General features: G+C 42.6%; 1 protein-coding gene across 4 annotated transcripts in view; it reads left to right on the forward strand.

Moving 5' to 3' along the window:
• naaladl2 (N-acetylated alpha-linked acidic dipeptidase like 2) overlaps positions 1–14,208 on the forward strand; it is a 663,050-nt gene that overhangs the window by 475,825 nt on the left and 173,017 nt on the right. For all 4 annotated transcript variants that reach the window (XM_033031269.1, XM_033031267.1, XM_033031271.1 and 1 more), the window contains one exon: positions 7,673–7,765. In XM_033031269.1, coding sequence (XP_032887160.1) covers positions 7,673–7,765 — 93 coding nt within the window. The remainder of the gene's footprint in view (positions 1–7,672; positions 7,766–14,208) is intronic.

Genomic DNA, 14,208 nt, shown 5'->3' on the forward strand with positions numbered 1-14,208 from the left:
GCTGAATGGATTCTTGGGCTGGCAGCTCAGTCACTGAGACCACTCACACACTCACAAACACACACTCACTCTCACACACATACACTCACACATACACAGACATTCACACACACACACACACACACTCCCACTCACACACACTCACTCACACTCACTCACACACACACTCACACACACACTCACACACTTCGAGTCACATCCAGGCATCCGGGGTTTTATAGTTCTGCCCCCACCCCCCGGAAGGGGCGTTACCTTCATCGTGGTGATTGACAGGCGAGAGGATCTCAAGGTTTTTTAAACATTCATAACTTTTCTATTTTTCATCGATGGGAAAAATCCTCTGGGCCTGCTCAGCGGAGGAGGACTATGAGTAAGATGTTCAAAAATCATAGCGATATACGGTAGCGTTTTTTCTAAAATCAATATACAGCGCAGACAGGAAATGGTCAAGATGACACTTTTAATTATATAGGTATGATGGAACTTGCATATGTGGCCATTTTGCTCGGCAAGGACAAGTGGGGCCGAAGGGCCTGTTTCCTGCTCTATCACTCCATGACTAGTGAAAATCAACTATTTTTCATAGTTTCCAATGAACTAATTTTTCCTGCACCTTAATTCCTCATATTTAAGGAATTATTAAATAAATAACTATTGTAGAAATGCTCATATTAAACTACGCCACATCCAATTCCCAGTGGTATAATTTGAGTAATGCAACAATTTATTTTGACATTTAGAATTCGGTAGCATTTTATATTATACATTAGAATATTTAGGTTACCATCACTTTTTAATTAAAAAAAAAACTTTATTTATAATAAATACAGCAAATGCATTCATTCTTATGCATTAATTATACCCTTAGTCTTTTTTTTTTTTTAATGCACCAACACCACGTTTCACCGTCCAGTGGAGTTGAATAAAGCATTCTGATTCTGAATGTGGACCAACCCCGTAAAGCCTTGCATTGTTTGCGCAAGGTTTAGTGTGCTAGCAGGCCAGACATCATCTGTGGAGCAAGGGGCAGATGAAATTTGGACCCGAAATGTGGTTTGTCTTTTCTATCCACAGATGCTGCTTTACCCACTGAGTTCCTCCAGCACCTTGTGTTTTGCTCAAAATACAAGCATCTCCAGTTTCTTGTATCTTCAGTGTCTGTCAGCACATACCCCTGTACTCTGTAATGCACCAGTCGGAGACATCTCCTTGCCCTGGGAGGCCAACAATTTTCACGCTGACCAAAGTATGTCTTTCAACAGGTTTATCATCATCCATTTGCATTTGATGTTTGTCTCAGTATGCATTCCTGTGATTAGTCCATAGATCAAAGTCCTCTGTTACACAACCGCTCAGGGCAAACCAAAACAAGCAATTATTTCCAGACGTTCTTGGAAATAAAGAGGCTGCCGATCATCTCATCCTCACCGCAGTCATTCTCAAAGGCAGCATGTGCCGACAGCGAGACTCTGGCTATATCAGGAAGGACGTGATAGAGAGGGCCCTCCTCGCTGCCGGCAAAGCAAGGTCTTGGTGCTTGTTTGTGAGTTCTGATGACGAGCCATTCTGTCAAATATCTATGATATTTGGCCGGGAATCCACACCACAGGATCCACCTTGCCATCCATTGCATGATGAACCTGTGGTCAAAGGTGCTTTTTTGCAGAAACCTTTCCATGAAGGACATGAAGGTAGTCTGGCATGGTGCACCTCTTTCAATCTCCCAACTGTCCAGTATAGCAGTGTGTGGAACTGTGTAGACACAAGGGACCGCAGCTGCAGGGTTTACAAATAAAGACACAAAGTGTTGGAGTAACTCAGCGGGTCAGGCAGCATCTCTGGTAAACAGGGATAGTTGATGTTTTTGGTTGGGACACTTCTTCAGACTGATTTTGGTTGGGGGATGGGGCAAGTAAGCTGGAGGAGAGGAGGAGCAGGATAAAGCCTGGTAAGTGACAGCTGGATACAGATGTGAGGGTATCGGGCGATAGGGGCTGCTCAAGATGGGGGATGGGATGGAATCAAAGTATTTGGAGACGAATTTTGTATGGCTGGAGAAGGCAGAAACAATGGGTCTGCCAGGGCAGTTGTCTGTGGGTTTTGGGAAGGAGATAAAAGTGGGCAGGCAGTGCAGGGTTGGAGAACAATGAGGTTGGAGGCTGTGGAAGAGAGATCGCCAGAGGTGATGAGTTGGTAACAGTCTGGGAGGTGATGGCTTTGGTCGGAAGGGATGGACAAGGGAGGCCAGGCTTTGTTGTGCCCCTCCTCTCTTTCAACCTTTTTACTCTCACCAAAATCAGTCTGAAGAAGCCGCCTACTGGAAACGTTACCTATCCATGTTCTCCAGAGCTGCTGCGTGACTGTTGTTACTCCAGCACTTTGTGACTTTTGTTGAAATTATATTATGTATTATTCATTATTCAAATTCTGCAGTGAGATGCTGCAGATGTTCTACCAATCAGTGGTAGCCAGTGCCAACTTCTTCGCTGCCGTGTGCTGGGGCAGCAGGGCGAAGGCCGCGGACGCCAACAGGATTAACAACTCATCAGGAAGGGGGGCAGAGTTGAATTCATGGGAGGTTGGTCTTGCAGGGAAGATGCTCCTCAAAGTGCGGAGCATCTTGGACAATACAGCTCACCCTCTCCATGACACACTGGTCAACCTGAGGAGTACCTTCAGCAACAGACTGGTTCCACCAAGATTTAGTATCAGTTCTCAGCAGTCATTGCTTAAGTACATGAACGTTTTAAAAAATTAAATAAGCAGATTGGGATAATACTGCAATTCTCCAGAGAAATCAAGTGAGAAAGTTGCTGAGTAAGCTCTCCTGCGTTTTTGAAGTGGTGAATATTTTCAGTGAAGACTGAATTTCTGTGCATAATAATCCCTTGTAGGAGGTGAGTAAATCAAATAGCATTTTGTTTTGTGTATATCTCAAGCAAGCTTGGAACTCTCAAAAAGTAAAGGATTCTGACCCAATTTACCACTTGCCTGAATGGCTTCCCACACTTTAGTTTAGTTTAGAGATACAGCGAGGATACAGGCCCTTCGGCCCACCGAGTCCAGCGATCCCCGCTCACCAACGCTTTCCTACACACACTAGGGTCAATTTACATTTATGCCAAGCCAATTAACCAACAAACCTGTGCGGCGTGGGAGGAAACCGGAGCACCCGGAGAAAACCCACCCGGTCACGGGGAGAACATACAAACTCTGTACAGACAGCACCCGTGGTCAGGATCGAACCCGGGTCTCTGACGCTGCAAGCGCTGTAAGGCAGCAACCTTACTGCTGCGCCACCGCGCCACACTGCCACACTTTAATTCATGTCAGTAATAAACTTTATTTTAAACTGTTGAAGGATGTTTCTTTTCAAAGTCAAAGGCCCAGGTTTGGCCAATCTTCATAATTCAGATTGCTCCAGCACTCTAGGAGAAACTTTTATGTATTTCACAAACATACTAATGTCCCTGATTTTTCTGACTTTTCACCACCTTTAACTAAACTAAACTAAACTAATCTAGAAGGCTGACCTTTTTTGTCACTGAGGTGGTCTCGGTGTCAACTCGTAAGGTTCTGACACTGTGCAGTACCTCCCAGAAGGGGATGTGAAAGAAATGACTGGTTCAGGAATCTGATAGCTTTGCAGTAGAAGCTGTTCTTAAATCGGGATGTCTGACCTTTCAAGCTCCCCTATTTACAAGAAAGGCGAAGAGAGAAAAGGGAGTGCCCAGTGCGATAGTACTTCCAGCCTTCCCGATGTAACACACTATAAAAATGGATTTGGAATAAACAAGATGTGCCCACACAACACCTTTGGAAGTCTTTAAAAGCTAACTAGGTCCTGCCCACAGCTTTACCATCTGTCAGAGTTATGAACGTTAATCAATCCTTATGTATGTCTCAGATGCAAATGAGTGTAATATAATCAACAAGTATAAATAAATGTGAAAATACATATAACAGTAATATCAACAAAGAACATTCAACCTTGATGGCTGTTTCTCAACTTAATTTGTTTTATCTGAGCTTACTTTTTTAATTACTAGTGATTTGTTTTGCCAATTTATTCCATTTGCATTGAGTTTCTATAGCCAAGTCAAGGATATAAATTGGAAAATATAGGTTTTAACATGAATCCCTACTCAGAACTACCACCTGAATTTTATATAATTCAACAAACCAATCCTGTTTGTTTACTCATGGACACAGCCCAGTCCACAAAAAGTTTGTAACTTCCTTCCATCCAGTCCATCTTCACAATGTGTGACATCGGGAAGGCTGGGAAAATCATCATTCTGGACATTCCCTTTTCTCTCCTCCCCCCTACTGGGAGAAGATACTGGAGCTTGAAACCTTGAGCATCCAGATTTGAGTACAGCTTCTTCTCCACTGCTATCAGAATCCTCAACCAATTCTTCCCCCTCTCCCTCCCAGAGATGTTGCCACAAGCTCTTACTCTTAGCTCTCCCCTCACTCGATTATTCCGTCATTTTACTTTGATTTTGTTTGCTTTTATTCTAACTAGACAACGATCTTTGCACCTTTCAACTGGTTTGCCGTTTTAGTTAGTGGCATTGTTTCTATTAACAATCCTTTCTTCACAAGACCTTGCTGGGGAGCAGCCATGCCGTGAGGGTGAACTAATATTGTAGGTTCAATGCAGAGTACAAGTTTTGATTCAGCCGGGTTTTCACAAGTCAAGCACATCTTGGAAATGGTGCTGGTCCTGGTGCAGGTAGGGATTGCAAGGAGGGAAGGATAGATTGAAGGGTATAGGAAAGCTATCGGTTGTTTAAATTTAAAAGAAAGACACAAAGTACTGGAGTAACTCAGTGAGTCAGGCAGAATCTCTGGAGGACCTTGTTAGATGTTTTGGGTCTGGACCCTTCTTCAGACTGTGGTGGGGGGAGGGAGGAAGCTGGAAGCAAGGAGGGGCAGGACAGAGATGGGTGGATACAGATAGAGTCTCAGTTTTCTGCCAAGTTTCATTGGTGCCTATATATGAGTAGAATATTTTCAGAGCATTCAATATTTGGATTGCAAAGACTCTTGGGGAAATACTTGCATTGTGTATTTTCTGCAGTGTCCTGGACTGCATTTTTAACATTTTATATTTAATTATATATGTATAACTGGCAGAAATTGTTGATTTTGTATATTAACAATGGTGAGATTTAGATCACATTATTTATTTTCTATTCCAAGATCTGAATCATTGTTTAGTTAGTACCTAGTTTGTATCGGAAGGAACTGCAGATGCTGGTTTAAACTGAATATCGACACAAAATGCTAGAGTAACTCAGCGGGACAGGCAGCGTCTCTGGAGAGAAGGAATGGGTGACATTTCGGGTCGAGACCCTTCTTCAGACTAGTCAGGGGAAAGGGAAATGTGAGATGTTGAGAGATATAGAACAAATGAATGGAAGATATGCAAAATAAAAAGTTTGTTTATGTATATAGTTGATGAATTTATGTTGTCAAGGTGATTCTGTACATTAAACGTTATAGCAGATGGCAGATTTGCTCTTTAAACATCCATGAGCAGTCACTGAGGTGCATCTTTCTGTTTGTGACCACCAATGAGCCGTCAATCAGTCAGTATTCTTCCGAGTGAAATGGTGAGTGATTGACAGCTACTTAAAGAGCAGAAATGAGACTGCAATTAAACGAGCTGATTGCCACTGTCTGAAAATGTTAAACGCTAGACATTTTGTATATTAGGGACCTGTGATGCTCTGTGAAAACGTCATTGTGCATCAGCAGCATGTTAACTGTTCAGCTGCAAAACCCATTTGAATTATGTGAACTATCATTTAGAAAATTGCTGTACTAACAGGGCAGTGGAACTTCAAACCAAATTATTTATGTATAATGAACTTTTAGAATGACACAAAAGGTAATTCGAGTTTCACTGTACCTTAATTGGTACATGTGACAGTAAATTGACCTTGAAACCTTGATGTATAAATATATCGTGAGGATGTGTATATATACATACACACTGAACTTTTCTTTTCTCTCTCGTTTTTCATATTATATTATGTTTACATATTCTGTTGTGCTGCAGCAATAAGAATTTCATTGTTCTATCTGGGACATATGACAATAAAACACTCTTGACTCTAATGTTTTAAATACATCAAATAAGTTAAAATAAAGGGGAGGTCATTTAAGACTGAGGTAAGAAAAAATGTTTTCACCCAGAGAGTTGTGAATTTATGGAATTCCCTGCCACAGAGGGCAGTGGAGGTCAGGTCACTGGATGGATTTAAGAGAGAGTTAGATAGAGCTCTAGGGGCTAGTGGAGTCAAGGGATATGGGGAGAAGGCAGGCACGGGTTATTGATAGGGGACGATCAGCCATGATCACAATGAATGGCGGTGCTGGCTCGAAGGGCCGAATGGCCTCCTCCTGCACCTATTTTCTGTTTCTAAGTGTTATGTGCTTTAAAGTAAATAAACACAAAGCTGGACTCTGTAAAAATAAATAAAAATCATTCAACAAAGAATTAATTTCAATTGACTAATGCTATTCCTGTGCTTTTGTACAGATAGCTTGTCAGATTCATTGATGTGCTAGATCTGATTTAATAATTGTTTTAGAAGTTAGTAATGCAGAGGATGAAAATTAGCTTGCAGAAATTTGTAAATTATTTAGTTGGACTATTATAATTTGTCATAATCTCCCAAATCTGCAACCACTATCAACACACAAGGAGAAAATCAGTCAACACCTCTGAATCCCACTATCTGTACATTATCCAAATTTGCAAATGGATCACTGTTGTTTCTGACTCGAAATCCTGAAACTCCTTCACAATTGCTTCATAGCAAAAGGATTTGAGTATAGGAGCAGGGAGGTTCTACTGCAGTTGTACAGGGTCTTGGTGAGACCACACCTGGAGTATTGCGTACAGTTTTGGTCTCCTAATCTGAGGAAGGACATTCTTGCCATAGAGGGAGTACAGAGAAGGTTCACCAGACTGATTCCTGGGATGTCAGGACTTTCATATGAAGAAAGACTGGATAGACTCGGTTTGTACTCGCTAGAATTTAGAAGATTGAGGGGGGATCTTATAGAAACTTACAAAATTCTTAAGGGGTTGGACAGGCTAGATGCAGGAAGATTGTTCCCGATGTTGGGGAAGTCCAGAACAAGGGGTCACAGTTTAAGGATCAGGCGGAAATCTTTTAGGACCGAGATGAGGAAAACATTTTTCACACAGAGAGTGGTGAATCTCTGGAATTCTCTGCCACAGAAGGTAGTTGAGGCCAGTTCATTGGCTATATTTAAGAGGGAGTTAGATGTGGCCCTTGTGGCTAAAGGGATCAGGGGGTATGGAGAGAAGGCAGGTACAGGATACTGAGTCGGATGATCAGCCATGATCAGCCTCGAAGGGCCGAATGGCCTACTCCTGCACCTATTTTCTATGTTTCTAATATGAAGGTGCCTTTCTTAGGAAGAAACAGCAGTTCGAAAAGAGGACTCTCCAAGATCATCTCCAGGATGGGGTGGGGAATAATTACTGGGCTTGTCAACAATCTCCACATCCAGTAACTGGATAACGGCATGAATGAATGGTTAAACAGATTGAGCGTTCTGTGCAAGTGTGTTTCTTACCTTTACTCCAGATCTTTTGTTTAGTCTCCACTTGTTTTTTTTATTACAGTCAGGAAAACCATCAGGCTGGAGGTGGGAAAAATCTCAGAATATAAGACGATTCAGAATGTAATAGGCTTCCTCAAAGGATCTATCAACCCAGGTAACTAAATTTTTTATGCTTGTAAACTATTTTCATTTTTGGTATAACACATATTGAGGTGCTACAACAGTGAAAGTGATTGCACACATATTCGGTAATGTTAGAGTTGCTTTTCTGGTTAAATTCCTTATTTATTTATCTAATTATGTGGTACTTTCTGTTGTATTCCTTGATAGCTTGGCCAGCATTTCTCAATTCAATGAACGATGACAGATTGAGGCGAAACATACAGTGTCCTCCAGAATGTTTGGGACAAAGACCCATCATTTATTTATTTGCTTCTGTATTCCGCAATATGAGATTTGCAATAGAAAAAAATCACATATGGTTAAAGTGCGCATTATCAGATTTTAATAAAGGTGATTTTTATACATTTTGATTTCACCATGTAGAAATTACAGCAGTGTTTTTACATAGTCCCCCCATTTCAGGGCACCATAATGTTTGGGACAGAGCAATGTCATGCAAATTAATGTAGTCATGTTTAGTATTTTGTTGCATATTCTTTGCATGCAATGACTGCTTGAAGTCTGCGATTCATGGACATCACCAGTTGCTGGGTGTCTTCTCTGGTGATGCTCTGCCAGGCCTGTATTGCAGCCATCTTTAACTTATGCTTGTTTTGGGGACTAGTCCCCTTCAATTTTCTCTTCAGCATATAAAGGGCATGCTCAATTGGGTTCAGATCGGGTGACTGACTTGGCCACTCAAGAATTGACCATTTTTTAGCTTTGAAAAATTCCTTTGTTGCTTTAGCAATATGTTTGGGATCATTGTCTTGCTGTAGAATGAACTGCCGGCCAATGGGTTTTGAGGCATTTGTTTGAACCTGAGCAGATAGATTGTGTCTATGCACTTCTGAATTCATTATGCTACGACCATCAGCAGTTGTATCATCAATGAAGATAAGTGAGTCAGTACCTTCAGCAGCCATACATACCCAGGCCATAACACCCCCACCACCATGTTTCACAGATGAGGTGGTATGCTTTGGATCTTGGGCAGTTCCTTCTCTCCTCCACACTTTGCTCTTGCCAACACTCTGATATAAGTTAATCTTCGTCTCATCTGTCATTTTTCCAGAACTGTGGTTGCTCTTTTAAGTACTTCTTGGCAAACTGTAACCTGGCCATCCTATTTTTGCGGCTAACCAGTGGTTTGGATCTTGCAGTGTAGCCTCTGTATTTATGTTCATGAAATCTTCTGCGGACAGTGGTCATTGACAAATCCACACCTGACTCCTGAAGAGTGTTTCTGATCTGTTGGACAGGTGTTTAGGGGTTTTTCTTTATTATAGAGAGAATTCTTCTGTCATCAGCTGTGGAGGTCTTCCTTGGCCTGCCAGTCCCTTTGTGATTAGTAAGCTCACCAATGCTCTCTTTCTTCTTAATGATGTTCCAAACAGTTGATTTTGGTGAGCCTAAGGTTTGGCTGATGTCTCTAATAGTTTTATTCTTGTTTCTCATTCTCATAATGGCTTCTTTGACTTTCATTGGCACAACTTTGGTCCTCATGTTGATAAACAGCAATAAAAGTTTCCAAAGGTGATGCAAAGACTGGAGGAAAGACTAGCTGCTGAGAGCTCTCTTATACCTGCATTAAGGAGGCATTTAAACACACCTGAGCAATTCCAAACACCTGTGAAGCCATGTGTCCCAAACATTATGGTGCCCTGAAATGGGGGGACTATCAATAAACACTGCTGTAATTTCTACATGGTGAAATCAAAATACATAAAAATGGCCTGTCAATGTACACTTTAACCACATGTGTTTTTTTTTCTATTACAAATCTCAAATTGTGGAGTATAGAGGCAAATAAATAAATGATGGGTCTTTGTCCCAAACATTATGGAGGGCACTGTAGTTTCCAGAAAACCTATGAAATTCAGATATGCACATCCAGCTTTAGGATGTGGGACCGTAATTAGTGCTGCATTTTAGTGCTTTACTGCATCTCTTTTCAGATGAGATTTTCATTGCAAGTGTGGAATGATTTTTCCTACTTTTCATTGCTTTCATTTTTGCTGTGGTATGTGTTACCAAGTGCAGCATTTAGACCAAATGTAATTACAGAGAGACTGAACACTGCTGGTGACCTTTGAAAATACTGTATATTCTACCTTGACCATTAAATTAAAATTGAATTGGTCATGCAATTGAAATGCTTTGTCCACTTTATTTTTTCCCCATGAATAACCAGCTGTTCCAGAAGGTCACAGCTATGTTATTTCATTACCTCTGGAACTGGTGCACCGTTCCTCCCTTGTTCCAGTGAGTGGATGGCCAATCTGTGGACAAAATCCACAGGGAAGGAACAGAAATAGTTGGTATTGATTCACTTAAATGCAAATGAGATAAAAAATCCTCCTGAAAATAACATTTTTGGGATCAGGTGATTAGTTAATTGAACCATTCAATGTGTTATGCGAAGCATGACTGCTGCACATAACCTTGGTAACCTTGCACCTCTGATTTTGAAAGTTCTTCAATGTACGAGTCTTTGTCACATTGCATTTGGCTCAAACATAGGGTCATTAATGGTAGATGGACACAAAAAGCTGGAGTAGCTCAGCGGGACAGGCAGCATCTCTGGAGAGAAGGAATGGCTGACGTTTCGGGTCAAGACGCTTCTTCAGGCTAGTCAGGAGAAAGGGAAACAAGAGATATAGACAATGATGTAGAGAGATAAAGAACAATGAATGAAAGATATGCAAAGAAGTAACGATGATAAAGAAAACAGGCCAATGTTATCTGTTTGTTGGGTGAAAACTAGAAGCTGGTGCAACTTGAGTGGGGGAGGGATGGAGAGAGAGGGAATGCCGGGGTTACTTGAAGTTAGAGAATTCAATATTCATACCACTGGGCTGTAACCTGCCCAAGGAAAATATGAGATGCTGAACCAATTTGGCCTTCTCTAAGTTTTACTGCAGTCAGTTTGATCTGGTCTAAGGAAGCAATACTGCTTAAAGGAAGGAATCGTCCTATGAGGTAACATTGAGTCGGCCAAATCCATCTTTTTTGCCTTCTATATCCTGACAGTAAATGCTTATTCTCATAACTTCAATGAATAATGATAACAAATAATCACCATTCGCCCAGTCCGCCAGGACCTACCTGCACCTCCTCCAGCCTCATCTACTGTATCCGTTATTCAAGATGTGGACTCATACATTGGCAAGACCAAATATAGACTGGGCGATCGTTTTGCTGAGCACCTTCACTCACCTGGACACCTGGACCTACCTGATCTCCCAGTTGCCAAACATTTCAATTCCCCTTCCCATTCCCTCACTGACCTTTCTGTCCTAGGCCTCCTCCATTGTCGGGTTGAGGCTAATCGCAAATTGGAGGAACAGCATCTCATGTTTTGCTTGAGCAGCTTACAACCCAGTGGTATGAACATTGGTTTCTCTAACTTCAAGTAACCCCTGCACTCCCTCTCTCTCCATCGCTCCCCTACCCAAATCTCACCAGCTTCTTGTTCTCACCTAGCAAGCAGCTAACAATTACCTGTTTCCTTTATAATTGTAACTTTTTTGCATATCCTTTGTTCTATATCTCTCCACATCACTAACTATCTCTCGTTTCCCTTTCCCCAGCCTAGTCTGAAGAAGGGTCTCGACCCGAAACGTCACCTATTCCTTCTCACCAGATATGCTGCCTATCCCGCTGAGTTATTCCAGCATTTTGTGTCTATCTTCGCTATAAATTTGTATGTATATGGTAGATAGATAAGGATGTTCTGTCTCACCTTCATGGGCAGTAATTTTATTTAATCCCAAACCCCTCATAGGGCACCTGGTGCCATAGTCCATTGCTTAAGGTCGAATGTTGTTCAGTAACAATCCAACACCTTGCAATTCCTCCTATTTCCTCCAAATACAAGGCGTAGCTATGGACACGCGCATGGGCCCTACCTATGCCTGCCTCTTTGTAGGGTATGTTGAACAATCCTTGTTCGAGGCGTACCGTGGCCCTACCCCCGAACTCTACCTCCGCTACATTTACGACTGCATTGGTCCTACCTCCTGCACCCACACAAAACTCACTGACTTCATCCATTTCACCACTATCTTCCATCCGGCACTCAAATACACCTGGACCATTTCCGACATTTCCATACCATTTATTGACCTCACTATCTCCATCGCAGGTGATAGACTGCTGACCGACATCCACTATAAACCCACTGACTCCCAAGGCTATCTGGTCTACACTTCTTCCCACCCTGCTTCCAGTAAGGACTCCATCCCCATCTCCCAATTCCTCCGTCTACGCTGCATCTGCACCCAGGATGAGGTGTTCCACACCAGGGCATTGGGATTTCCTCATTCTTCAGGGAACGGGGGTTCGCCTCTTCTACTATAGATGAGGCTCTCACCAGGGTCTCTTCTATACCCCGTGACTCTGCTCTCACTCCCCATCCCCCACTCATAACAAGGGCAGAGTCCTCCTTGTCCTCACCTTCCACCTTATCAGCCGTCACATACAAAAAATAATCCTCCGACATTTTTGCCACCTCCAACATGATCCCACCACTTGCCACATCTTCCCATTTCCTCCCCTGTCTGCTTTCCGCAGAGACCGCTCCCTCCGTAACTCCCTGGTCAATTTGTCCCTTCCCACCCGAACCACCCCCTCTCCGGGCCCTTTCCCTTGCAACCACAAGAAATACTACACTTGTCGCTTTATCTCCCCCCTTGACTACATTTGAGGATCCAATCAGTCTTTCCAGGTGCGGCAGAGGTTCACCTGCACCTCCTCCAACCTCATCTATTGCATCCGCTGCTCTAGATGTCAGCTGCTCTACATCGGTGAGACCAAGCGTAGGCTTGGCGACTGCTTTGCCGAACACCTCCGCTCGGTTCACAATAACCAACCTGATCTCCCGGTGGCTCAGCACTTCAACTTCCCCTCCCGTTCCGAATCCGACATTTCTGTCCTGGGCCTCCTCCATGGCCAAAGTGAGGACCACTGTAAATTGGAGGAGCAGCACCTCATATTTCGCTTGGGCAGTTTGCACCCCAGCGGTATGAATATTGACTTCTCCAATTTCAGTAGTCCCTACTTTCTCCTCCCCTTCTCATCTCTCCCTCAGCCCACTGGCTCCACCTCTTCATTTCTTCTTTCCCCCCCCCCACATCAGTCTGAAGAAGGGTTTTGACCCGTAACGTTGCCCATTTCCTTCGCTCCATAGATGTTGTCTCAACCGCTGAGTTTCTCCAGCATTTTTGTCTACCTTTGATTTTCCAGCATCTGCAGTTCCTTCTTAAACACCTTGCAATTTATTGTTTTCATTACAAAATAAGTTATATATGTTTAATTCTGTAAGTAAAGGAAATGAATAAAGATTTGGGTATCTGAGGAAGAAATGTCACATTTGTTGCTTAGAGGAGATCCTTGACTTTATTTTTCCTCTGAAGGCAGACACAAAAAACTGGAGTAACTCAGCGGGACAGGCAGCATCTCTGGAGAGAAGGAATGGGTGACGTTTCGGGTCGAGACCTCCTTATTTAGCTGAAAGAGAAAGACATGTAGAATAGTTATTGTGATTCAAACAGATTTCTGAATTGGACAACTCAGTGGGACAGGCAACATCTCTGATGAGAAGGAATGGGCGACATGCAGGGAAATGATCATGTGAGGGCAGAGGAGATGAACTAGGCATCATGACATCGAGACCCTTCTTCAGAGTCTGAAGAATAAAGTTGCTGTAGAATAAAATAATTATGCTTTAGATGAGAAACACATTACAAAAGACAAGAACACAATAATTCAGTGCAAATCAAATTTTGTCTGAAAAAAATTGTTTTAACTTTATCTTTAACACTAAAATCTTTCTAGCTAGACACAAAATGTTGGAGTAATTTAGCGGGACAGACATGCATCTCTGGAGAGACAATAGACAATAGGTGCAGGAGTAGGCCATTTGGCCCTTCGAGCCAGCACCACCATTCCATGTGATCATGGCTGATCATCCACAATCAGTACCCCGTTCCTGCCTTCTCCCCATATACATTGACTCCACTATTTTTAAGAGCCCTATCTAGCTCTCTCTTGAAAGCATCCAGAGAACCTGCCTCCACCGCCCTCTGAGGCAGAGAATTCCACAGACCTACTCTCTGTGAGAAAAAGTGTTTCCTCCTCTCCTTTCGAAATAGCTTACTCCTTATTCTTAAACTGTGGCCCCTGGTTCTGGACTCCCCCAACATCGGGAACATGTTTCCTGACTCTAGTGTGTCCAAGCCCTTAAGAATCTTATATGTTTCAATTAGATTTCCTCTCATCCTTCTAAACTCCAGATTGTACAAGCCCAGCTGCTCCATTCTCTCAGCATATGATAGTCCTGCCATCCCAGGAATTAACCTTGTAAACCTACGCTGCACTCCCTCAATAGCAAGAATGTCCTTCCTCAAATTAGGGGACCAAAACTGCACACAA

This window comes from Amblyraja radiata, chromosome 13 (assembly GCF_010909765.2).
Source record: "Amblyraja radiata isolate CabotCenter1 chromosome 13, sAmbRad1.1.pri, whole genome shotgun sequence".
Lineage (NCBI taxonomy): Eukaryota > Metazoa > Chordata > Chondrichthyes > Rajiformes > Rajidae > Amblyraja > Amblyraja radiata.